At 47.9% G+C, this 26624-nt stretch overlaps 4 protein-coding genes across 13 annotated transcripts in view; 3 read left to right on the top strand and 1 right to left on the bottom strand.

The window, feature by feature from the left end:
* Positions 1 to 26624, bottom strand: part of UBAP2 (ubiquitin associated protein 2) — a 195880-nt gene that overhangs the window by 109527 nt on the left and 59729 nt on the right. For 8 of the 10 annotated variants that reach the window (XM_059873405.1, XM_059873401.1, XM_059873402.1 and 5 more), the window contains 9 exons: positions 26194 to 26465; positions 25054 to 25226; positions 23769 to 23976; positions 22548 to 22587; positions 19835 to 20018; positions 17311 to 17377; positions 16428 to 16623; positions 15074 to 15165; positions 14126 to 14176 (listed from right to left, as the gene is read on the bottom strand). In XM_059873405.1, coding sequence (XP_059729388.1) covers positions 14126 to 14176; positions 15074 to 15165; positions 16428 to 16623; positions 17311 to 17377; positions 19835 to 20018; positions 22548 to 22587; positions 23769 to 23976; positions 25054 to 25226; positions 26194 to 26465 — 1283 coding nt within the window. The remainder of the gene's footprint in view (positions 1 to 14125; positions 14177 to 15073; positions 15166 to 16427; positions 16624 to 17310; positions 17378 to 19834; positions 20019 to 22547; positions 22588 to 23768; positions 23977 to 25053; positions 25227 to 26193; positions 26466 to 26624) is intronic. The other 2 variants (XM_059873400.1, XM_059873408.1) reach the window with 1 other exon arrangement.
* On the top strand, positions 781 to 1353 carry LOC132341987 (interferon-like). Its single transcript, XM_059874165.1, has one exon. The coding sequence runs from the start codon at positions 781 to 783 to the stop codon at positions 1351 to 1353; it is 573 nt and encodes a 190-aa protein (XP_059730148.1).
* On the top strand, positions 4222 to 4794 carry LOC132341985 (interferon-like). Its single transcript, XM_059874161.1, has one exon. The coding sequence runs from the start codon at positions 4222 to 4224 to the stop codon at positions 4792 to 4794; it is 573 nt and encodes a 190-aa protein (XP_059730144.1).
* Positions 11104 to 11676, top strand: LOC132341983 (interferon-like). Its single transcript, XM_059874160.1, has one exon. The coding sequence runs from the start codon at positions 11104 to 11106 to the stop codon at positions 11674 to 11676; it is 573 nt and encodes a 190-aa protein (XP_059730143.1).

Here is a 26624-nt window from a genome sequence, read left to right as displayed (position 1 = left end):
CATCGGAGCAAGCAGGACAGTAAGAGCAAAGCCCTTCCCTTTGGCCGACTTCTTCGCTGAGCCTTTCTCGCCTGCCTTGTTGCTGGCTCCTCCCAAACACAGCAGCAGGTGCAGCGCCTGCCTCCGTGCAAGGGAAAGGGCACACTCAGGCCCCCAAAGCCCACGTGCACGGCCAGCCCCTCGAACACTGCCCCTGGGCATTCACCGCAGGAGGGGAAACGCCAGCTCCCGCCCGCTGACATCACCGCACATCCCTTGCAACCACAAAAGGAAAACAGGGGCTAAGATGAAAATAAAGGCAAGCCACAAAGTGAAAGGAAAAGTGACCACAGGCAGCAGCAGGCCTTTGCAGGTGGAAACAATGCTTGGGGCACAAAGACAGACCCGGTTGCACAGCACAGACCGTGCAGCTGGCCCGGCAGGTGAAAGGGAACAGCCAAGACGCCTCTCCAGCACGCCTGACACCGAGGCCTCTGAGCCTGAGCTTTCGCAAGCCCGGCACACCGCAATGGTGGCAGCAATTTCGCTGCCACCACAATCCCCAACCACGGAGACCCCAACAAAACCCTTCCCCAAAACCACCAGAGCCACCAGCAGAGACTGGAAACCACGGGCGGAAACTGCCGGCAATCGGAAAGCGATGAAGGGAAAGCTGCCTTGCATACAAAGCCGCGCACCCGGCGGCACCCCAAGCACAGCCACCAGCAGCACCAGCAGCACCAGCCAGCCTCGGCAGGCTCCTCCTGCGCCGCACCACCCGACAGCAGCCACAGAGCCACCATGGCTGCGCCCACAGCCACACGGCCACGCCTGCCGCACGCCGCCCCGGCGCTCCTGCTCCTCCTCGCCGCTCTGGCCCCCAGCCTGGCCTGCCAACACCTGTGGACGCACGAGGACACCTTCCCCGGCGACGCTCTCCGCCTCCTGCAGGACATGGCTGCCAGCCACACACAGCCCTGCCACCTCCAAGAGCCGCCCTTCTTCCCCGACACCCTGCTCCACAACAACCTCCAGCCGCAGCAAGCCGCCGCCACCGCCCTCCGCATCCTGCAGCACCTCTTCCACACCCTCAGCTCCAACGGCACCCGTCAGCACTGGCCCAGCCAGGCTCGCAACCACCTCCTCAACAAGCTGCAGCACCACATCCACCACCTGGAGCAATGCCTCGCCGACAAGGCCACGCCCTTCAAAGGACCACGCAACCCGCTGCTCGCCATCAACAAGTACTTCAGGGACATCCACCTCTTCCTCCACGCCCACAAGCACAGCGCCTGCGCCTGGGACCACGTCCGCCTCGAAGCTCGTGCCTCCCTACAGCACCTCCACAACCTCACACGCGCCATGCGCCGCTAGCGCAAACACCCGCACGCCAAGGCTCACCGACGCCCCAAAGCCACCTCCAAGCCCACGCCTCCTCTGCCCCGGGACCTAGAGACAGGCCTGCGACAACCGCACGGCACCCGCAGCCTTCAATCACTGCATCTCCAGCCATTCGGCCGCTCCCACTGAGATGGACCAAGGACTTTCTCTACCTATTTATTGACGTATTTATTTGTTTATTTATTTATTTATTTATCTATTTATCTATTTAGTCAGGTACTTATTTTTCTACCTCTTCCCTTATTTATGACACTGGAAATAAAGACCTGTGACAAAACCCTTGCCACCGCCTCTCCTCTCTCTAGCACCGCAACCACTCTTTGCGCCAGGGGAAAGCCATCTCCCCGGAGCACCTACTCCAAGCCCTGCTCCACACGGCCCCTGTCCACTCTCCTCAATGGCACCTGCCCAAGCAGCATCCTGCAGCAGCCCCTGTGCAAAAACACTGCCACCGTGGTTTTGGCCAACACCACGGAAGCACACTGAGCAAAACACACGAAGGCTGGAGAGCACCGCTGCACCTCATCGGCTTTATCCACTCCGTGCCCCATCCCTCCAATCCATGCCGCTCTGACTCACAGGCAACGATGCCATGCAGGACACTACAGTAAAAGCACGGCCCCCGACGTGCAGGAAGAAATGACAAGGAGGACTCCCTCGATAGATGAGGGCTAATTAATTACTTTATTATACTCTATTGTTTTATGCTATATTCCAATAGATTCCACTACATCTAAACTGAAACTGCACAAGCACTCAACTCAAACACATCTTGGGACTGTCTTCTGACCAGCAAGACACAGCTTGCAGAGACTGGTCCAGAAAACAAAACACTCCCAGCAGAATCCAATGACCAATTCCCACTCCTGCACAAAGAAAGGCGCAGCAATTGGGATAACTGTTGTTTTTTCTTTCTTGGAGGTTGCATCTCTGCATTTCCCAGAAAATATCCTTGAGAAGTTGTGCCTTGATTCTCTTGTCAAGAGAAATGCGGCCACAGGACACTGTCAAGCACTTTGCACAAAGCCAGGCACACAAGGTCGCCTAGCCTGCCCCTATCCACCACTGCTGTGGAGCCCCAACCGCAGAACAGCGCCAAAAAACCACCAGGAATGGCTATTTTGCACTTTGGAATGCCATGCTCCCTGGTACCAATCACCTCTTTGCTCTCCATCGGCCTCGGCCTAGTCCCCGGCAGAGGCAGCCTCATCTTCTTGCCTGACACGGAGCTCAGCCTGAATGCTCCGTAGTTCCCACACCTTTCCGCTTTTCCCTTTCTCAAAACGGGGCTTGTCTTTCCCTTCTACCACTTCTTGGCAACTCCAACTGACAGACACCAGGCTTCAAAAGCCATCCACACTGGCCTAGCAACTCCATCTGAAAGTTCCCTCAGGACTCACGCATGAACCTCTTCACCTGCCATCGACCCGTACGCATTCGGCTTGCTAAGATGGTCTCAAACTTGGCCCTCTCCTACGGTGGCCTGGGCACCTCCATTCTTCAGGCAGGGCTCCCGGCACTTGCCTTGCGCGACTTGGGCAGCGCGCCTGCAGATCCCTGAGACCCTCAAGGCTACAAACAGCCACTCGTCTCCACAGGCTCTTTGCCCCAAAAGTCTAGAACCTTCACTTCCCATGAGCCGCTCCGAGCAACAATCCCACCGTTTCTCCACGAGGCCAGGCTGATCGTCCCCTTGCAGATCTCTGCACACCCCAAATTCCTCTTCACCGATGGCCAGATTTTGCGCCCTTTTGGAAAGGCATCTGAAACTACGGGCAAACCATCACTACTCCAGCCAAAGAAGCCCAGCTCCCTCAGCCTTGCTCACAAGGGACGTCCTCTGCACCCCGGTGTGCACCTTCAGAGCCATCCCCTCCAAAAACGCCACACCTGTCACAGCCCAAGGAGCCCTGAACAGGACACACCGTTGCAGCCAAGGGCTCTGGCAATGCCAAAACACAACACCATTTCTTTCATGGGGGACGCTCCTCTTTTCCCTCCGGCCGCCTCATCCGCCAGGGCGTGGCTCTCCAACGCACACCCGTGCTCCAGGGCCACAGCCATCGGAGCAAGCAGGACAGTAAGAGCAAAGCCCTTCCCTTTGGCCGACTTCTTCGCTGAGCCTTTCTCGCCTGCCTTGTTGCTGGCTCCTCCCAAACACAGCAGCAGGTGCAGCGCCTGCCTCCGTGCAAGGGAAAGGGCACACTCAGGCCCCCAAAGCCCACGTGCACGGCCAGCCCCTCGAACACTGCCCCTGGGCATTCACCGCAGGAGGGGAAACGCCAGCTCCCGCCCGCTGACATCACCGCACATCCCTTGCAACCACAAAAGGAAAACAGGGGCTAAGATGAAAATAAAGGCAAGCCACAAAGTGAAAGGAAAAGTGACCACAGGCAGCAGCAGGCCTTTGCAGGTGGAAACAATGCTTGGGGCACAAAGACAGACCCGGTTGCACAGCACAGACCGTGCAGCTGGCCCGGCAGGTGAAAGGGAACAGCCAAGACGCCTCTCCAGCACGCCTGACACCGAGGCCTCTGAGCCTGAGCTTTCGCAAGCCCGGCACACCGCAATGGTGGCAGCAATTTCGCTGCCACCACAATCCCCAACCACGGAGACCCCAACAAAACCCTTCCCCAAAACCACCAGAGCCACCAGCAGAGACTGGAAACCACGGGCGGAAACTGCCGGCAATCGGAAAGCGATGAAGGGAAAGCTGCCTGGCATACAAAGCCGCGCACCCGGCGGCACCCCAAGCACAGCCACCAGCAGCACCAGCAGCACCAGCCAGCCTCGGCAGGCTCCTCCTGCGCCGCACCACCCGACAGCAGCCACAGAGCCACCATGGCTGCGCCCACAGCCACACGGCCACGCCTGCCGCACGCCGCCCCGGCGCTCCTGCTCCTCCTCGCCGCTCTGGCCCCCAGCCTGGCCTGCCAACACCTGTGGACGCACGAGGACACCTTCCCCGGCGACGCTCTCCGCCTCCTGCAGGACATGGCTGCCAGCCACACACAGCCCTGCCACCTCCAAGAGCCGCCCTTCTTCCCCGACACCCTGCTCCACAACAACCTCCAGCCGCAGCAAGCCGCCGCCACCGCCCTCCGCATCCTGCAGCACCTCTTCCACACCCTCAGCTCCAACGGCACCCGTCAGCACTGGCCCAGCCAGGCTCGCAACCACCTCCTCAACAAGCTGCAGCACCACATCCACCACCTGGAGCAATGCCTCGCCGACAAGGCCACGCCCTTCAAAGGACCACGCAACCCGCTGCTGGCCATCAACAAGTACTTCAGGGACATCCACCTCTTCCTCCACGCCCACAAGCACAGCGCCTGCGCCTGGGACCACGTCCGCCTCGAAGCTCGTGCCTCCCTACAGCACCTCCACAACCTCACACGCGCCATGCGCCGCTAGCGCAAACACCCGCACGCCAAGGCTCACCGACGCCCCAAAGCCACCTCCAAGCCCACGCCTCCTCTGCCCCGGGACCTAGAGACAGGCCTGCGACAACCGCACGGCACCCGCAGCCTTCAATCACTGCATCTCCAGCCATTCGGCCGCTCCCACTGAGATGGACCAAGGACTTTCTCTACCTATTTATTGACGTATTTATTTGTTTATTTATTTATTTATTTATCTATTTATCTATTTAGTCAGGTACTTATTTTTCTACCTCTTCCCTTATTTATGACACTGGAAATAAAGACCTGTGACAAAACCCTTGCCACCGCCTCTCCTCTCTCTAGCACCGCAACCACTCTTTGCGCCAGGGGAAAGCCATCTCCCCGGAGCACCTACTCCAAGCCCTGCTCCACACGGCCCCTGTCCACTCTCCTCAATGGCACCTGCCCAAGCAGCATCCTGCAGCAGCCCCTGTGCAAAAACACTGCCACCGTGGTTTTGGCCAACACCACGGAAGCACACTGAGCAAAACACACGAAGGCTGGAGAGCACCGCTGCACCTCATCGGCTTTATCCACTCCGTGCCCCATCCCTCCAATCCATGCCGCTCTGACTCACAGGCAACGATGCCATGCAGGACACTACAGTAAAAGCACGGCCCCCGACGTGCAGGAAGAAATGACAAGGAGGACTCCCTCGATAGACGAGGGCTAATTAATTACTTTATTATACTCTATTGTTTTATGCTATATTCCAATAGATTCCACTACATCTAAACTGAAACTGCACAAGCACTCAACTCAAACACATCTTGGGACTGTCTTCTGACCAGCAAGACACAGCTTGCAGAGACTGGTCCAGAAAACAAAACACTCCCAGCAGAATCCAATGACCAATTCCCACTCCTGCACAAAGAAAGGCGCAGCAATTGGGATAACTGTTGTTTTTTCTTTCTTGGAGGTTGCATCTCTGCATTTCCCAGAAAATATCCTTGAGAAGTTGTGCCTTGATTCTCTTGTCAAGAGAAATGCGGCCACAGGACACTGTCAAGCACTTTGCACAAAGCCAGGCACACAAGGTCGCCTAGCCTGCCCCTATCCACCACTGCTGTGGAGCCCCAACCGCAGAACAGCGCCAAAAAACCACCAGGAATGGCTATTTTGCACTTTGGAATGCCATGCTCCCTGGTACCAATCACCTCTTTGCTCTCCATCGGCCTCGGCCTAGTCCCCGGCAGAGGCAGCCTCATCTTCTTGCCTGACACGGAGCTCAGCCTGAATGCTCCGTAGTTCCCACACCTTTCCGCTTTTCCCTTTCTCAAAACGGGGCTTGTCTTTCCCTTCTACCACTTCTTGGCAACTCCAACTGACAGACACCAGGCTTCAAAAGCCATCCACACTGGCCTAGCAACTCCATCTGAAAGTTCCCTCAGGACTCACGCATGAACCTCTTCACCTGCCATCGACCCGTACGCATTCGGCTTGCTAAGATGGTCTCAAACTTGGCCCTCTCCTACGGTGGCCTGGGCACCTCCATTCTTCAGGCAGGGCTCCCGGCACTTGCCTTGCGCGACTTGGGCAGCGCGCCTGCAGATCCCTGAGACCCTCAAGGCTACAAACAGCCACTCGTCTCCACAGGCTCTTTGCCCCAAAAGTCTAGAACCTTCACTTCCCATGAGCCGCTCCGAGCAACAATCCCACCGTTTCTCCACGAGGCCAGGCTGATCGTCCCCTTGCAGATCTCTGCACACCCCAAATTCCTCTTCACCGATGGCCAGATTTTGCGCCCTTTTGGAAAGGCATCTGAAACTACGGGCAAACCATCACTACTCCAGCCAAAGAAGCCCAGCTCCCTCAGCCTTGCTCACAAGGGACGTCCTCTGCACCCCGGTGTGCACCTTCAGAGCCATCCCCTCCAAAAACGCCACACCTGTCACAGCCCAAGGAGCCCTGAACAGGACACACCGTTGCAGCCAAGGGCTCTGGCAATGCCAAAACACAACACCATTTCTTTCATGGGGGACGCTCCTCTTTTCCCTCCGGCTGCCTCATCCGCCAGGGCGTGGCTCTCCAACGCACACCCGTGCTCCAGGGCCACAGCCATCGGAGCAAGCAGGACAGTAAGAGCAAAGCCCTTCCCTTTGGCCGACTTCTTCGCTGAGCCTTTCTCGCCTGCCTTGTTGCTGGCTCCTCCCAAACACAGCAGCAGGTGCAGCGCCTGCCTCCGTGCAAGGGAAAGGGCACACTCAGGCCCCCAAGGCCCACGTGCACGGCCAGCCCCTCGAACACTGCCCCTGGGCATTCACCGCAGGAGGGGAAACGCCAGCTCCCGCCCGCTGACATCACCGCACATCCCTTGCAACCACAAAAGGAAAACAGGGGCTAAGATGAAAATAAAGGCAAGCCACAAAGTGAAAGGAAAAGTGACCACAGGCAGCAGCAGGCCTTTGCAGGTGGAAACAATGCTTGGGGCACAAAGACAGATCCGGTTGCACAGCACAGACCGTGCAGCTGGCCCGGCAGGTGAAAGGGAACAGCCAAGACGCCTCTCCAGCACGCCTGACACCGAGGCCTCTGAGCCTGAGCTTTCGCAAGCCCGGCACACCGCAATGGTGGCAGCAATTTCGCTGCCACCACAATCCCCAACCATGGAGACCCCTACAAAACCCTTCCCCAAAACCACCAGAGCCACCAGCAGAGACTGGAAACCACGGGCGGAAACTGCCGGCAATCGGAAAGCGATGAAGGGAAAGCTGCCTGGCATACAAAGCCGCGCACCCGGCGGCACCCCAAGCACAGCCACCAGCAGCACCAGCAGCACCAGCCAGCCTCGGCAGGCTCCTCCTGCGCCGCACCACCCGACAGCAGCCACAGAGCCACCATGGCTGCGCCCACAGCCACACGGCCACGCCTGCCGCACGCCGCCCCGGCGCTCCTGCTCCTCCTCGCCGCTCTGGCCCCCAGCCTGGCCTGCCAACACCTGTGGACGCACAAGGACACCTTCCCCGGCGACGCTCTCCGCCTCCTGCAGGACATGGCTGCCAGCCACACACAGCCCTGCCACCTCCAAGAGCCGCCCTTCTTCCCCGACACCCTGCTCCACAACAACCTCCAGCCGCAGCAAGCCGCCGCCACCGCCCTCCGCATCCTGCAGCACCTCTTCCACACCCTCAGCTCCAACGGCACCCGTCAGCACTGGCCCAGCCAGGCTCGCAACCACCTCCTCAACAAGCTGCAGCACCACATCCACCACCTGGAGCAATGCCTCGCCGACAAGGCCACGCCCTTCAAAGGACCACGCAACCCGCTGCTCGCCATCAACAAGTACTTCAGGGACATCCACCTCTTCCTCCACGCCCACAAGCACAGCGCCTGCGCCTGGGACCACGTCCGCCTCGAAGCTCGTGCCTCCCTACAGCACCTCCACAACCTCACACGCGCCATGCGCCGCTAGCGCAAACACCCGCACGCCAAGGCTCACCGACGCCCCAAAGCCACCTCCAAGCCCACGCCTCCTCTGCCCCGGGACCTAGAGACAGGCCTGCGACAACCGCACGGCACCCGCAGCCTTCAATCACTGCATCTCCAGCCATTCGGCCGCTCCCACTGAGATGGACCAAGGACTTTCTCTACCTATTTATTGACGTATTTATTTGTTTATTTATTTATTTATTTATCTATTTATCTATTTAGTCAGGTACTTATTTTTCTACCTCTTCCCTTATTTATGACACTGGAAATAAAGACCTGTGACAAAACCCTTGCCACCGCCTCTCCTCTCTCTAGCACCGCAACCACTCTTTGCGCCAGGGGAAAGCCATCTCCCCGGAGCACCTACTCCAAGCCCTGCTCCACACGGCCCCTGTCCACTCTCCTCAATGGCACCTGCCCAAGCAGCATCCTGCAGCAGCCCCTGTGCAAAAACACTGCCACCGTGGTTTTGGCCAACACCACGGAAGCACACTGAGCAAAACACACGAAGGCTGGAGAGCACCGCTGCACCTCATCGGCTTTATCCACTCCGTGCCCCATCCCTCCAATCCATGCCGCTCTGACTCACAGGCAACGATGCCATGCAGGACACTACAGTAAAAGCACGGCCCCCGACGTGCAGGAAGAAATGACAAGGAGGACTCCCTCGATAGACGAGGGCTAATTAATTACTTTATTATACTCTATTGTTTTATGCTATATTCCAATAGATTCCACTACATCTAAACTGAAACTGCACAAGCACTCAACTCAAACACATCTTGGGACTGTCTTCTGACCAGCAAGACACAGCTTGCAGAGACTGGTCCAGAAAACAAAACACTCCCAGCAGAATCCAATGACCAATTCCCACTCCTGCACAAAGAAAGGCGCAGCAATTGGGATAACTGTTGTTTTTTCTTTCTTGGAGGTTGCATCTCTGCATTTCCCAGAAAATATCCTTGAGAAGTTGTGCCTTGATTCTCTTGTCAAGAGAAATGCGGCCACAGGACACTGTCAAGCACTTTGCACAAAGCCAGGCACACAAGGTCGCCTAGCCTGCCCCTATCCACCACTGCTGTGGAGCCCCAACCGCAGAACAGCGCCAAAAAACCACCAGGAATGGCTATTTTGCACTTTGGAATGCCATGCTCCCTGGTACCAATCACCTCTTTGCTCTCCATCGGCCTCGGCCTGGTCCCCGGCAGAGGCAGCCTCATCTTCTTGCCTGACACGGAGCTCAGCCTGAATGCTCCGTAGTTCCCACACCTTTCCGCTTTTCCCTTTCTCAAAACGGGGCTTGTCTTTCCCTTCTACCACTTCTTGGCAACTCCAACTGACAGACACCAGGCTTCAAAAGCCATCCACACTGGCCTAGCAACTCCATCTGAAAGTTCCCTCAGGACTCACGCATGAACCTCTTCACCTGCCATCGACCCGTACGCATTCGGCTTGCTAAGATGGTCTCAAACTTGGCCCTCTCCTACGGTGGCCTGGGCACCTCCATTCTTCAGGCAGGGCTCCCGGCACTTGCCTTGCGCGACTTGGGCAGCGCGCCTGCAGATCCCTGAGACCCTCAAGGCTACAAACAGCCACTCGTCTCCACAGGCTCTTTGCCCCAAAAGTCTAGAACCTTCACTTCCCATGAGCCGCTCCGAGCAACAATCCCACCGTTTCTCCACGAGGCCAGGCTGATCGTCCCCTTGCAGATCTCTGCACACCCCAAATTCCTCTTCACCGATGGCCAGATTTTGCGCCCTTTTGGAAAGGCATCTGAAACTACGGGCAAACCATCACTACTCCAGCCAAAGAAGCCCAGCTCCCTCAGCCTTGCTCACAAGGGACGTCCTCTGCACCCCGGTGTGCACCTTCAGAGCCATCCCCTCCAAAAACGCCACACCTGTCACAGCCCAAGGAGCCCTGAACAGGACACACCGTTGCAGCCAAGGGCTCTGGCAATGCCAAAACACAACACCATTTCTTTCATGGGGGACGCTCCTCTTTTCCCTCCGGCCGCCTCATCCGCCAGGGCGTGGCTCTCCAAAGCACACCCGTGCTCCAGGGCCACAGCCATCGGAGCAAGCAGGACAGTAAGAGCAAAGCCCTTCCCTTTGGCCGACTTCTTCGCTGAGCCTTTCTCGCCTGCCTTGTTGCTGGCTCCTCCCAAACACAGCAGCAGGTGCAGCGCCTGCCTCCGTGCAAGGGAAAGGGCACACTCAGGCCCCCAAAGCCCACGTGCACGGCCAGCCCCTCGAACACTGCCCCTGGGCATTCACCGCAGGAGGGGAAACGCCAGCTCCCGCCCGCTGACATCACCGCACATCCCTTGCAACCACAAAAGGAAAACAGGGGCTAAGATGAAAATAAAGGCAAGCCACAAAGTGAAAGGAAAAGTGACCACAGGCAGCAGCAGGCCTTTGCAGGTGGAAACAATGCTTGGGGCACAAAGACAGACCCGGTTGCACAGCACAGACCGTGCAGCTGGCCCGGCAGGTGAAAGGGAACAGCCAAGACGCCTCTCCAGCACGCCTGACACCGAGGCCTCTGAGCCTGAGCTTTCGCAAGCCCGGCACACCGCAATGGTGGCAGCAATTTCGCTGCCACCACAATCCCCAACCACGGAGACCCCAACAAAACCCTTCCCCAAAACCACCAGAGCCACCAGCAGAGACTGGAAACCACGGGCGGAAACTGCCGGCAATCGGAAAGCGATGAAGGGAAAGCTGCCTGGCATACAAAGCCGCGCACCCGGCGGCACCCCAAGCACAGCCACCAGCAGCACCAGCAGCACCAGCCAGCCTCGGCAGGCTCCTCCTGCGCCGCACCACCCGACAGCAGCCACAGAGCCACCATGGCTGCGCCCACAGCCACACGGCCACGCCTGCCGCACGCCGCCCCGGCGCTCCTGCTCCTCCTCGCCGCTCTGGCCCCCAGCCTGGCCTGCCAACACCTGTGGACGCACGAGGACACCTTCCCCGGCGACGCTCTCCGCCTCCTGCAGGACATGGCTGCCAGCCACACACAGCCCTGCCACCTCCAAGAGCCGCCCTTCTTCCCCGACACCCTGCTCCACAACAACCTCCAGCCGCAGCAAGCCGCCGCCACCGCCCTCCGCATCCTGCAGCACCTCTTCCACACCCTCAGCTCCAACGGCACCCGTCAGCACTGGCCCAGCCAGGCTCGCAACCACCTCCTCAACAAGCTGCAGCACCACATCCACCACCTGGAGCAATGCCTCGCCGACAAGGCCACGCCCTTCAAAGGACCACGCAACCCGCTGCTGGCCATCAACAAGTACTTCAGGGACATCCACCTCTTCCTCCACGCCCACAAGCACAGCGCCTGCGCCTGGGACCACGTCCGCCTCGAAGCTCGTGCCTCCCTACAGCACCTCCACAACCTCACACGCGCCATGCGCCGCTAGCGCAAACACCCGCACGCCAAGGCTCACCGACGCCCCAAAGCCACCTCCAAGCCCACGCCTCCTCTGCCCCGGGACCTAGAGACAGGCCTGCGACAACCGCACGGCACCCGCAGCCTTCAATCACTGCATCTCCAGCCATTCGGCCGCTCCCACTGAGATGGACCAAGGACTTTCTCTACCTATTTATTGACGTATTTATTTATTTATTTATCTATTTATCTATTTAGTCAGGTACTTATTTTTCTACCTCTTCCCTTATTTATGACACTGGAAATAAAGACCTGTGACAAAACCCTTGCCACCGCCTCTCCTCTCTCTAGCACTGCAACCACTCTTTGTGCCAGGGGAAAGCCATCTCCACTCAAGACCTACTCTAATTCATGCTTTATATATAAGTCTTAACATCACTTGTTTTCACTTCCCCCTGGCACCTTCACAAGCAGCATCTTCATCAACATCACTGGAGAAACATCAATAGATATGAGATATCATCCTCAGCCTTAGCCTCATCCTCATGCCTTAGCCTTTCTTTCCTTAGTAGTTTGCAACTCCCTTCTCGGTTATGGCCTCTGAAACCATCATCATAGGGAAGGCATGGACTAACTGGAGAAGTTCCACTAGAGGGCCATAAACACAAACAGAGCATCAGAGCTTTTCTGCTATGAAGACAGATGCAGGTGTTATTTAGACTGGAGAATGGTCCAGGCAGACCTTTATTCGGCCTTTTAACATTTCATTGGACCTTACAAAAAAGAAGCAAACTTAATTTTGAACTGCATTTGTAGTGACAGACAATGGTCTATACAGAGTATCTCTAAACTAAAAGAGAGTAAGTTTACATCAGGCATTAAGGAGAAATCCTTTACTATTAGGATTGTGAACAAATCCTAGAGTTATCTAGATTAACATATCCCTGGAAGTGTTCAAGGCCAGACTGGATAAGGCTTTGTTCAATACGGTCTAGGAGAAGGTTTCTCTTCCCAGGTCAGAGCTGCTTGCAATCAAATTACGTCTTTCAACATAAAACTTTTTAGGAGTTGTGTTGAAGTTCTGGAGGACTGTGGAATCAAAACGGGAATAGGGAAGAGTGTGAGGAGGAAGGAGCAGAAGTGCGATGGCACAGAAAGCAGTCCCATTTCCCATTCTCCTATGCCACCTGGGAGATGCAGGTATTGAAAATCATGACTGAAACTGAGCCCAGGAAAATATGAGAGGTGAAGGGAAGGTGTTCTGTAGATTTGGTTTTATTTCATTAACTACTTGCTAACTGCCCTGATTTGATTGCTCATGTGTTAAACTAATTTCCCCAAGTCAAGCCTCTTTTGCCCATTGACGCAACTAGCACGTAATTTCTCCCTGTCCTTATCTCACCCCACATGTCCTTCAGGATGTATTTTCTCCCTTGACTAGATGAGTTGGGGAGCAACAGAGCATCTTGGTGGTCACCAGGCATTTAGGCTCTGTTAACACATTACAATACACGTCTCCTGGCCCTGCAACTTCAAATATTTTGCATCTTGTTGCCACAAAGATAATTCCATGCATTTCAGTTGACAGTTCCTCAGGTACCAAAACTTTCTCTGGTAAAAGTCTTTACTCATGTGCTCATCTTTGGAGGTTTTAAATTCAGAGTCTGCAGTGTGACAGGGCTTTGTCTGAGTCATCCCTGTACTCACCTTTAAACTACCTGGCTGCTCCAAGCTCTACATGGAATACCTGGTACTTATTTAGGCCTTACCTTATGGCATTCATACAGTCATCTCAGATCACCGCTCATTGCTCCATTTCTGCCTCTACAGATACACCGCATCACTCTAGAATGTCACTGTTCTCAGCTACCTACTACCAAACCTTCTCTCCAAGTTCCTTACTCTACATTTCTGATAGGAAATTTCTTTATCATTTTGCAATCTAGATTGAGGCCATTTTGGAACCTATTTCAGAGCTCAGCCTGTCTCATATGCCATTTGTATTCTGGATGCAGATAAGGAAAAAAAACTTTGTACACGCTCTCTCCTGCAGCTCACCTGCATTTGTTGCCATGACGCATATGCAAAGATCTATACCTATGACCACATCCAAAATCTCAGATACACCTACTGGCTACCAACTTGTGTATCTGCTGTTCAACCTTACCTCTTGGTAAAAGAAACACTTAGGACTTTAACTAGATTAGACAAAATGTCATAATGTTGCTACAAAAATTAGACATTTCTCCACTCAGGAGCACAGCGCACACTTGTGTCTATTTAGAGACTCTGCAGCTGGACAAATGCATTATGCAACAGTTGCTCTGTATCAATTTACACAATCCCTGGATAAATTTCAAAAGAACGAATACAGAACACAAGGAAAAGCTCTTAACCACCGTTCAATGAATCAATTTATGTGGCACAAATGATCAACAGTGAAGACAACTTCTTTAAAATTAAGCAAGTCATTTACTTACCATTGGCAGTCTGGATTGAAGCATCTGGAGATCATCATAACCATAAATCTGCTTAAAGACAGATAAAAATACAACATCATTATAACACTTTTTTCTGATGCTGATCAGTCTGGGGCTTTGAACTGGGTTTGACTTAAGCCCAGTCTGTGTTAAACGTCTACAGCCGTATGTCGCATTATGCTATCATGGGGCACCGCAGCATTTCAAGGGGAGTAGAACTGAAGTTAAAAAGGCTTGTCACTCTGATGTTTCCTGGTGACAATGTCCTCTAAGGAGAGTTTGACTGTACCATCTTCAACACAGTTTTCACACACACATCATTCCTGAACTTATGAAAAAATCTACCACGCATTCAGATTTGGGAGTAAGAACAACACCCCTCTTTGCTGTAATCATTACTTCAAAGAGCATTAAGATTAAAGAGTTGATGACTTGACCACAACACAACCTCCTGGGTATCTCCTTACATTCAGTTTGATACAGAAAAGTTACGGATATAAAGGTTCGGATTCAAAAAACGGATAACCAAAAATATGCTGATGCTGATCAGACATCAAAAAGCTATGTGCAGTCTTTCAAATCATGACAGACAGGCACACATGTCCATGGCACATTTCAGTCACTGCTATGGCAAATCCATTCCAGTAACACAACTCTAAAGGAGCCTAAATTTATTCCAAGCCTAAAACCTGTTAATACTGAAAACCACAGCCACGCCCATGTTTAGCTTCAACAGCAGCCAGATCAGGTCTGTACCAAAAGCTCTGCAGTTTACTATCGACAGTAAGCCTCCACTGAACATACTTAAGATGTTCTTCAGCATTTGAAACAAGAATTCCAGGTGTAACATGTGCCACCAGAAATGACTTGGCATAGACAGTAGCAGGTCTGGAGGGCCCACTTGCGCCAAGGGCTAAGAAATCAAAAAGAAACAATGAAACTGCTTACTGGGTAGGCAGGCAGAAGTCCTCCAGGTCCCACAATATACTGGTTATGCAACAAGGGTGGTACACCTTGGGGCAGGTTTGGGGGTGCTTTGCCTGTAGAATCAAAATACAGACACTTTAACAAGCCTTTAGAAAAGAAAAGGCTTCAGCATTGAGACAAGACAGCTCACAAGCTGTGGCAGCTGCACCATCCTAGATTATAAAGAGGAGATTTTGTGCTGTTTGATGAATATACACAGAATAGCCTGAAGAGTTTAACCATGCCTCAAGGGAGGGAAAGCACAGGCTACTTTAGCCTGAAAACAGTCCTATCATAGAATAGCCTGAATTTGTCATTACTTTGTCCAAGAGGATTACAAAAATTACAAGAATACAAGGATTACAAGATTACAGAACTTCTCTTTCGCTCAGTTCTTTCCTGAAGGCAAATTTAGAAATTGTTCTCAATCTGAGAAAGCAAATTCTCTTCTTCCATTTCCTGCTCTGTTAATGCATTCCCTTTACCACCAGCAACAGACTGGAAAGCACTAAATGTTGCCAGCATGCTTTCTGTGGGTGACTTACTACAGCTAGGAATAGCAAAGAGAAGACTAAAATGGTTTCACCTGCCTTCATGAAGCAGTGCTAGGAAGCAGAACTGTAAAAGAACAATGCACTTTGGCCAGTCACAAGACACTTCATTTACAAGCTATAGAAATGAGAAATACTTCAGTAACTAAGCCTGATCCTTAGTAATACATCACTCACTTCTCTCTATAAGATTTCCTTTTAGCAGTTCAGGATCATCAGAGAAGAAAGAGAATTAAGCATCACTTCCACTTCAGTGCAAGAAGCCTCCCAGCCCTCCTTTTCCATGGACCCTCCTTCTGAAGTGCTGATTGCTGTGCAATGACCCAGACATTTCTTCCCTTTCTGTGGAAGTGGCAGTAGGGATGTGACGCATGATAATGAGGACACTGCAGTATATTTTGATACTGCCAAACGAATTCAAGTCACAGAACAGCCTGAAACTAAAGCTTATGTGAACCCATAGTCAGGAGCTGATCACAGCTTGGAATACAAACTGGGTGAATTTTCTAGCCCAAAACTTCCTAAGTCAGAACTGCTCTGGTATGTATTTATAAAGCTCTTTGGGGATAGAATGTGCTACATAAATGCCACATAACACCCTAACAAATATTTCAAATACATAAAACCAGGCAACTTTATTTCATAAGCCAGCAAATACAGAATGCTGGAAATGTCAGTGAACAGTGTGGACTTCTTAGCGTTGTTATGGCAGGTGAGATGCTCAACTGACAGCCCTGCTGACTGAAATCCTCTGTCTATCCACGTGATCTGTCAATATTGCCAACCTGAAGACACTAAGGGAGCTGCCCGTGTGGTAGCAGCCGGTATAGACACACTGGTAACACTCAGGCCAAGGCTGTTTGTAGTGTTCATACTGCTTGCCATGCTGACAACCGAGGAGGTGGTGCTAGTGGCTGAGGTTGAAGCAGTTGAAAAGGTTGTTGAGGGCTGGAGCGAAGTTGTGTTCTCAATACTAGTGTGCTAGAAAAGGAGACAAAAAGAATGAGGATCACAGAGCAAATAAACCACAGTGGAAGATGATGAGAAAAAGGGGAAAATAAAAGAAAACAAAAACTTCTAAAGTAACAGCAGCACGTGCAAAAGATATGCATTACCTATGTACCAATCAAGCAACTAAGTTGCATGCTTATGATGTTTTTGAGATTTAAAGAAAATTAATGTATGAGAGCTAAACTCCAATTGCCATATCATCACAAAATTATAATACAGTAACTCAAACATAACTTATATCATTCCATCACTTGCATTTTGTCAGCTAACCTTTCCAGTGCAGACTGCTAACAGTCCACATTTTGGAGACATTTCAGATTGCCACTTTGAAGTTTGTTTTTGGGGTTTTTTTTTGTAATAAACTAGTTATAAGCATTTTTTAAAAATTTTAATTTCACACCCCCCCCCCACCTGGCACAACAATTTACCTCAGTTGTGTGATAGACAAGTCTCTGTCATAGCTATTCCTGACCTAGTACAAATACAAGTGGTAATCACTTTTCCCCCACTAGAGGGCTGACAGTCCTTCTTCCCTGAAGTAAGGCTCCTCTTTTGGTTCTTGGGGCACTGAGACACATCCAACTTTAAGAGATGGTCCTAATTATGAGATAAACTGACTATCTGCCAAGCACTTGTTTGAATACTAACAGGACTTACCACATGTGATGTTCCTGAAGACAATACTGAGGCAGGAGAGAGGCTGGTCTGATGATTGGAAAGGGAGCTGGAAGGAAATTGTAAAGAATTTATAAAATTTATTTTCCCTTTTCAACAAATGCAGCAGGGCATTAGTTAAAGAATTAAAATTCTAGGTGTGTGTTAGAGTAGTTAGGTGTTCAAGAGTAGTTAATGAAAAATGACATGTAAGAGTGTGTGTATACATACACACACAGAGAAATGTATGTGTCTGTATGAATACAGGCACCTCTACAGGCACTTTTTCCTTTAATTAGTATCCTACTACCTTTTAGTGACAAAAATCAAGTACAGAGTCATTATTATTAACAAGAAACATCTAAAACACCATTCGTTTGTACTTTTCAATTAACTACATCTTTAGAAAAACGATAGTTGCTTCAGGAATCAAATAGTGATGACTCCATGACACATGAAGTCCAAAATCAAAACAAAGTTCACACAAGCAGAATCCTGGCTTCTCATTCTTTCTCTGTTGCTGCTTACCCAGGGGGACAGGTTTAAACGGAGTGCTTTGGTTTGACTCACTGTGTTGTTTCTCACATTTTGAGTTGCACAACATTAACTCAACCAATTACAACTGCAGGGTACTTGCCCCATACTTCATCCAGAGACCTTCAAATGTCTCCCTGAAAGGTGACTGAAACTGGCATTCGAACATTTAAACTGATGAATTATACCTTGTATTCAAGGTCAAAAATGTAACCTACCATATATAGTATGCAATTAACTGAACCAACATAGAACAAAGGTAACCAAAATGAACCCCTCGTTACTAAATAAGAAGCAGGAGAGATCCTAACAACAAAATTAGTTTAGTGCTGTCAATGGAAATAGCCACAAGAAAACACAGTTTTCATATCAAAGCTGACAGCTTCATTAGATAACCTAATTCAAGGGCAAACACTTCTGGTAGCTCTTCAAGGTGTGGGCCCAGAATAAACTTTCGTAGTTTCATAGATTAACTTTCAAAACTGTCCCCCTTCGGCAGGAATTGGAACAACATCACTTCAGGCAGCAAGGGTAAAGTAAGAGTTTTATACCACTCCCTCACCCACTCTTTCCAGCTCTTTTGATAAGTCTTAATTCACCATCTGACCTATGGCAGAGACACAGATGACAGCCATCAGCTCTACTAAGTCAGACACATTTTGGATTCCAGGCACCCTGAGGATAGCTGAAACTTTGTATCTGTCCAACAGCATCGACCTCCAGCTGAAATTTCCATCCATTTATACAGCTTTTCAACAAATCATTGTGGGGAAATGTGACCAATGTAAAGGGAATAGCTCTTGTTTGACATATTTACTATTTTATTCAACAAAAAATACTAGAGTGTTAAAAAAAAATAAACTATGTTCTAGCTGTGAAACAGGAAAAAACCTCCCTGATATTCCCAAATCAGTTTCTTGTATTAACAAATATAGTACAAAGGTAAGTATCAAAAATGTAACTCAATCAATACAGCTTCAGGATTGTCACCGCGATGCCTTTTTCGGGCTTCCCTAAAACCAGAGGCTAGACAAAATTAAGAGAATAAAAAGTTATTATATTTATTGAAGGGCCTTCAGATACATCAAGAGCAGATGAAGCCTCCCCAGGGGCTACACCCAGACATGGATGACCAGTCTTGAGTTCTCACACTTCTGTACGTTTGGTCCATTTGCATTTTGGCAGTTCATCTTTCAATTACAGCTTCAGGTAAGGAAGTCATTTACCCCATCTTTGCTCCCCACCACCTCACTTTTCTTTATACTTTCCAGACAGTAAGGTGTTCTTGAGTCCCTGACCTAGAGAGGAACTGCTTTGTCTAACCAAAATGTGAAGACAGTAGCTAATACTCTATATGGAGTTTAGAGTTATACACTAAAGAATTGCAGGATACAAATAAATGAAAAATATAAAAGCTAAAATCCTAAGGCATCAACCTGACTGAGGATGTAACAGGCATTCAGAAAAACAGAGAGACAGTGCAAATGAGCTGCATTATGCTAGATGCACTTCCAAGAGCATCAAACTGATATTTTGAGATATCTTAGAAAAGAAAAATACATGCAGTTTCCCTGTGAAATTATTTCTGGGTTTCAATTTTAAGAAATACAAATGAGACTACATTATTTTAATTTTGCCATGCAGTAAACTGTTAAAGAATAGTTTCAAACATATAACACTGAACAAAAGCAGCAGGCACAAAGTAGGAAAAATAAACTGGGGGAATCAATTTAGCTGATTTAGCTAGCGTGATTGAAGCAAGCCTCTTGAAACACAAAGTTGTATATGTATCATGAAAGCTTGAGGGCAGCAGCTGCTCTGCCATTAGAAGGCAGCCCAGAGCTGCCTTCTGTTCTCCTGTGAATCTCTCTCTTAATTCTGGTTCACAGAAGAAAAGGGATTCCTGGTGCCTGCCAGCCCCATATGGAACCACCCTTACACTTGTCCTATCCTCAAAACCAACCCCCTCCATTTACCATAACTCTACTGGTACCTGCTCAGCTGGGAGAGTGAGCTGCTGGCCAGATCACTGGACTGAGGCAAGCTGGGCAACGCTGCCACGTGCTGCGATGCTGAAGGCAGAAGTGAAGCCGTGGTAGACACCACACTGGACAGAGAACCAGATGAAGGTAGCGAGGGAGAAGGCTCTGTCTTAGGTGCTGCAACTGATGAAATAGCTGCAACAAGTAAAAAAGAGGCATTCAAATTAAAATCCCAGCATACTTGACATCCCAGCCCAGATGGCAGGAACACAGTAGCATTCTCCCCTTGGTCTGCAAAAATCTGACCATTAAGAACTGGTAACCATATCAAGCAATTTGGCTATGAAGGAAAATTCAAACAAAACTGAACTACTTTTTCTTCCCTTTAAGCTCTCTACTTATAATAAATTTACAATTATCACTGCTACACATGTAGTAAACAACTGTCCTCTGCACTTCACCTGCCACTATCTGGATAACTTACACTCACAAGTAATTCTAAAATTCCTTGCTTTTGGTTCGGCAAACACAAGTAATTTCTGACTTTTCAAGGCACTGTACAAATCTAGTCTCACCTACAGCTCTGCTTCTTCATTCAGACCTACACAGCACTATTGGGGATGGAAACTGAGATTCCTGGAGTACAGGTGTAGATAACTTATCACTTTGGTATATTCAGTCAAAAGTGTACTGCAGTAGAATGAAAAAAGCTACAATGAAAGGCCAGAATTGAGCACAGCATTAAGCATTTTTTATGACTAAGGAGCTGTCAAATATTGACTCACTTTACTTAGATTTGTGTAAGGTTTTATCTTACAGCTTTTAGGCTACACTGATAAAAACTTGTTTATAGGATCACTATACTGTAATGAAATGCCTAAAAATTCTATTGCCCAACATGATTCCCAGCTGTTTCACTTATTTCTGCTCCTACAAAAAATAGCAAAGAATTAGAGACACTCAGTCATCAATAAAACTTGGTAAAGAGTTGAGCCCTACCTTCTGCTGGGCCATGTTCCCACACCACACCAGGGACCACTACCCAGTGATCACCACTAACTTGTAATGTATGCGAAGACACTTTTAGATTGGTCATCAAACAAAAATCAAATACATACTTGGAAGGTATATATTAGAGTTTGTTCACTTTATTTGATTTCCTAGCTAAATGACCAAAGTCAGGTTGTTGGGTTGCAATGGAAACAGGAATTAAAAGGTCCTGACCTTGGTAATAACTATGGCCTCTAAGAGAAGGAAATCCAAGTGACAAACATGGTTATGAAGGGAGTAACTATATCACCTAATAACTCTGGTAAAACTCTTATAAAAAAGGAGTAAATAACATTTAAAACTCCCAATATATTAAGAGCAGGATTCCCTCAACACAAGGGACAGAATCACCATCTTAAGATCCCCCTACAAGATGCCTGAATACAATGTGCAAGACAAAGAAAACCAGGAGACAAGTAGGATGGTCAGAAGAAAAATGCATCAGTTGTACTTTGAATTGAGGATTTAGGAAGCTCGAGGCCTGGATATTAAAGAAGAACAGCAAAGAAGAGAGATGAACAACTAAGAGCATTATAGCACATACAGAAAGGAGAAAGTACTTATAAAAGTTAAGACAAATTCAAAATCATTTGGATGCATAAAATAGACTCCATGGAAGAAGGAAACAGAAATGCCCTCAAAGAAGAACTGGCAAAGGAATAGAGACTAGTAAAGCCATTACAGAATATAAAAGTATTAGGAATACTCAGATCTTTGTTTTCTGTAGAAAAAAGGACAGGTTCTGTAGTGAATTTCATAAATTGCTTATTAACTCTGTACACAACACTAGAAAAGTTCTTCTGTTGAATAGCTGTATTTGTATACTTGCAGCATATACAGTCCTGCTCCTTTTAATTCAGCCTGGCACGAACAAAACACTGTCCCACTAATGGCCAACCAGAAGAGATGTTTAAGAGGAGGTTAGACCTAAAATTGAGGTGTTGGAATTCCAAAAGATTTTAATTCACACTGCTGTCCTTGAAAACTTCTATGGAGCAGCACAAAGATCAGAAGAGTGAATACTATACTTTAATTAACTCCAAGTAGAGAGCTGCAGGCCTGGTACAGGTCCATGATACATTAGAAACAGGCCAAGATGAAGAAGCTAACAGTTATACCACAGTCAATACTGAAGTATTGTTTACAAGGTATTAAGAAACTCACAAGAGGGAATGTGTTTCTCACCTTGATTCCCACAGACTTCTAACGGGCCAGAGATAGAATTATACCTAGTGAGAGGTGCACTCAAAGAAATTGACTTCATTTCACCACAGCCAAATGCTATTTGCAGCTTCCCAACTCAGAACTAGAAGAACTGCTAAAAAATTTCATTTTTATTTCTAATTTTGAATTTTTATTCAATTTGAATTTAATTTTATATTAAATGATTTCTGACATGTAAATTCAAAAGAAAAGCCAACAGTAAAGCAGCTTCTCTAATTCTTAGGTTGTTTAGGTTTGTAGATTTAATAAACCTGCCTTCATATTTCAATTGTAGTCAAGAAGCAAGCAGCATTTTATGCAAGCACAAATAAAGTCAAATGGGTCAACATAAATTAGTCATGGAGAACAATATAAAACCTTAAACCCAATGTCACTGATACGCTTGTGTGCACAACCAGCAGCAAGGAACAAACAGAAAGTCCTGTGCTCAACCAAGCTTTGAAAACTTACTGTCAAGTGTTGCCTGTGTCCTAACACCACTGTGCCCATTCTGTAAACAAAGAAGAAATGAATTAACAAATCGTCTTAAAGGTATACCAAATGCTCAGACTGAATCACACACTAAACATGCTTCATGCAAAATTCTATATTCATACTAAGTTGAACAACAAGGCAGGAAAACAAATTTTTACTGCCTTTAAAAAAAACTACATCATAAAGTTGTCTCAAGTGCAAGGTATTCTCAACATAGAGAAACCCATACACTGCCCATAATACACCCATCAGCAGCAAACCTTCCCATGTACTGTATATAACATAAACTTCAGGCTCACACCAATATGAAAGAAGGAATTGCATTAACATATAGGAAATGGTTGTGCTTTTGATCTAATGTAACTCACAATTTTAACTATCCAAGTTACACAGAGACGCCAATTTTTTTCCATTGAAAGATAAGACTTGAGAAGCACCAGTTGTTTTTTGGATAACGCTGGAGTACAGAAGTGGATAGTCTATGCTTGATCCTCACCAGTACATACGAGCTAGTGCAGAAGACAAGTGTGACTGAGCCAACACATAACAAAGGCCAGAAGTAAATAAACTTACAAACTCTCACAAGTTCCTAAACATTCAATAAACTCAGTTCTTTTAAAACAAACCTACATTCCATATACAAAGACAGCAGGTGTCCGAATCTCCCAAGAGATTCTTTGTCCTATATTAGACCTCTCCTTATGCTTATTAAAATAACACATGAAATTAATCCCACTGGTGTTTAAATACAACAGAAAAGTAATACTGGAGGGGCCAAGAAAAAATCTTGATCCATTTGCTAGGTGCCATGTAAATTTAGTAAATAAAATACATTTGTAGAGAAATTGTCAAGTTATTAGTTATGGCAAAATACCATAACTAATATTTACATACAGAGACAGTTCCTTAGCTTTAGGGAAGAAAACTCAAGTAGAATTTTAAGTGTTACTAAAAGAAAGTTCAAAAGACAATTTAAGATGACAACACCCACAAAATCAGATGCTCTTATATCCCAAATACAGTATTACCAAAAATGACTACACCAAGAAAAGCAAAATCAAGCCCTCTTAGGATGGGCTTGGAAATCAAAAAATACCACTTGGTTTGGTTAAAGCATTAATGTATCAGGAGAATACAAACCTAACACAGGTAACTGTATTCCCCCTTTTCTAGGCCCTGTTTCTGTAATGAACTCACCGTAACTGCCACAGGGGTTGGTTCAGACGGAGCCATGGAGCTTTGGTACGCTATCCTGCTATGCACAGAAGTCTGGTCATAGGAGGAAGTTGTTATTGGGCTAGTGCTCTGGGATGAGCAGGTCAGACTGGAAGAGCTGATGGCAGAGGTTGTGTAGGTGGAGTCCTGTACTGTATTGGATATTGGTAAAGAGGTATTCAAAGGATCACTGGAAAAAAAGAAAAAAAGAATTATTTATCATCTTGGTAAGTATTTCTAATACTTTCATGAAAATATCAGCTTCTATATAGCTATCTAGAACTACCTTAAAGACACAGAAACATCTACACTATGTATATTAGAAAATCAAAGAAGGTAAAAAAAAAATTATAATATTGCTTTGGTTGTCACTGCTTCAAAACATCAGCTGCACTAAGCACCATTCACCTTCCTCGTTCCAACTCAAACAAGACAAGAATTTACACACAACCACTTTTCAGTCATGTTATTTCCACCTTTTCCAAGGATAAATTAATGATCATAATCTTTCTTTTTTAAACAAGCAGAATTGATAAAGTCTGGTATATGATGAATAACAATAGGATACTTTTTACAATAGAATTCTAATGTTACAAAATAAATTATGCAAAGACCTAAAAAATCCTTTAAAACATGCAGGAATGTTTAATTGTCCAATTATCATGTAAAAAACTACAAGTTATGTGGAAGTTCATTTTTATTAATATTTCCGAATTAACTTCAGGAAGCTTTTTAGTGATGCCCATTTTTCAATAACTAAGGAATTAAAACTGGTTTATTGGTACACTGGCACTTATCATTGGCTGCCGTAGCATTTCAGTAAGAGCTTCTGCAAAAGCCTAGCTTCTTTTCTCATTTTTTCATCCTGTAGGAGCATCAGATCTGTAACTTGGTGCTAATCTACTAACATACATATATAGTACAAAGATCGGTTCTGCTGGGTCAAATGGAGAAATACACAGGTAGTGAGGAACAAACCCCCAAAACACTTGAAAATCAGGGCAATTTAACATGAGAAAAAAATTCTACAAAGGATAGCTTATTAAAAGGTTATTTATATTCATGTCATCTCCAGCTTCACATCTACCCATCCAGGCAGATTTTGATTATCATTAAAGTAGGAAATTATCATTTAAAATACAATCCAGAGAAAACAAGTCATCATATTTTCTCCTTTCATTACATTTTAACCCTGTCATGCCGTTTTTGGCACAAACTTGACCCCCGCAAGAACACCTGAGAATGCAGGAGGGCAACTCACACATACTTTATGGATTTTGAATATAAGCTATTGTTGGTCGCCTGGTTGGTATTCTCACTGCTTGAAGTTGATCCAAACTCTGGGAGTGTAGGCTCTGATCCAAACTCAAGAGCTCCAAACTGAACATTTAACCCTGTCATGTCTGCTGATCCAGGCATCTCCACAGCAGAGGCAGGAATCTTAAAGGAAGAAAAGAAGCCATAGTGCTTTTGCATGCATCTGCAACTTGTAATTAACTGATTCTGCTCTAATCTGTAGCTGAAGGAGTAAACCATACTATTCCACAACAAGAAAGTAGCATCTTTGTACATCCCTCCCCCCTCCACCAATATTCATATTGTGGCTACTAAGTCAATCTAAAAATCACTCTAGCAACTGCCATTTTCCATACAGAGCAACCAGCTACCTGCTTGCAAAAGCTATCACCACAGTATTTTGGACCCAATAACTATCCAGCTTAGTGCTTCATATCCTGCTTCATAGACAAGAATATACCCAGATCTTTGCTCTCCTTCTCCCCAGCAATTTATGTAAAACATTTACAGAATCAAATCACAGAATCATTAAGGTTGTACAAGAACATTAAGATCAAGTCCAGCTATTAAAGCCAGCGCTACCAAACCATGTCTCTAAGCACCACGTCTTCACATCTTTCAAACAGTTCTAGGGATGGTAACTCTCTCACTTACCTGGGCAGTCTGCTCCAGCGATTGACAACCCCCTCAGTGATGATATTTTTCCTAATATCCAATTTAAACCTTCCCTAGTGCAACTTGAGGCTGTTTCCTCTTGTCACTTGTTACCTGGGAGAAGAGACCAATCTCCACCTGGCTACACCCTCATTGCTGGAGAGTGATCAGGTTTCAGCTGATCCTCCTTTTCTCCAGATTGAGTCCCTGCAGCTCCCTCAGACATGTGCTCCAGACCTTCCCCAGCTCTCTTCCCTTCTCTGGACACACTCCAGCCCCTCAATATCTTCCTTGTATGAGGGACCCAGAATTGGACGCAGGATTTGAGGTGCAGCCTCACCAGTGCCTAGTACAGAGGGACAAGTCACTGCCCTGGTCCTGCTGGCTATGCCACTGCTGACACAAGTTTTTGTGGTTTTTAAGTTCACTAATGACAAGCTATCAGTCAATTACCCACCTTGGATGCTGGGGTTATCCTCCTTTTTGGTGGTTTTATCTGTTTCTGCTGGGTTTGATGAACAGTCACTGCCTGGTTATCCACAGAGATAGTGGGGAGCTGTAATATTTTGCTAACAGCTGTAGAGGTGTCTACTGGTGATGGCTCTCGGAGTTTTACCTGGGAGGAGGATGACTCCAGCCCAGGAGGAGGAACAGGAACCACCTGCATTTGTTGCTGCCTCTGTGTCAGCTGGCTCAGAACTGGAGATGGCTCAGGCTGGGATTTAAAGTCTGGCCAGTGTTGGAAAAAAGGAAATTCAAAATTAAAGCATTAATAAAGCGTTCTACTCTTTATGCAAGAATTACAGTGATGCTTAATATTTATGATTCTATAGCATTTGCAAATTTTTTTCAGACATCACAGGGGTTTCACATGGATCATTAACACTC

This window comes from Haemorhous mexicanus, chromosome Z, assembly GCF_027477595.1.
Source record: "Haemorhous mexicanus isolate bHaeMex1 chromosome Z, bHaeMex1.pri, whole genome shotgun sequence".
NCBI classification, from domain to species: domain Eukaryota; kingdom Metazoa; phylum Chordata; class Aves; order Passeriformes; family Fringillidae; genus Haemorhous; species Haemorhous mexicanus.
This window is presented reverse-complemented; position numbering and strand designations above follow the sequence as displayed.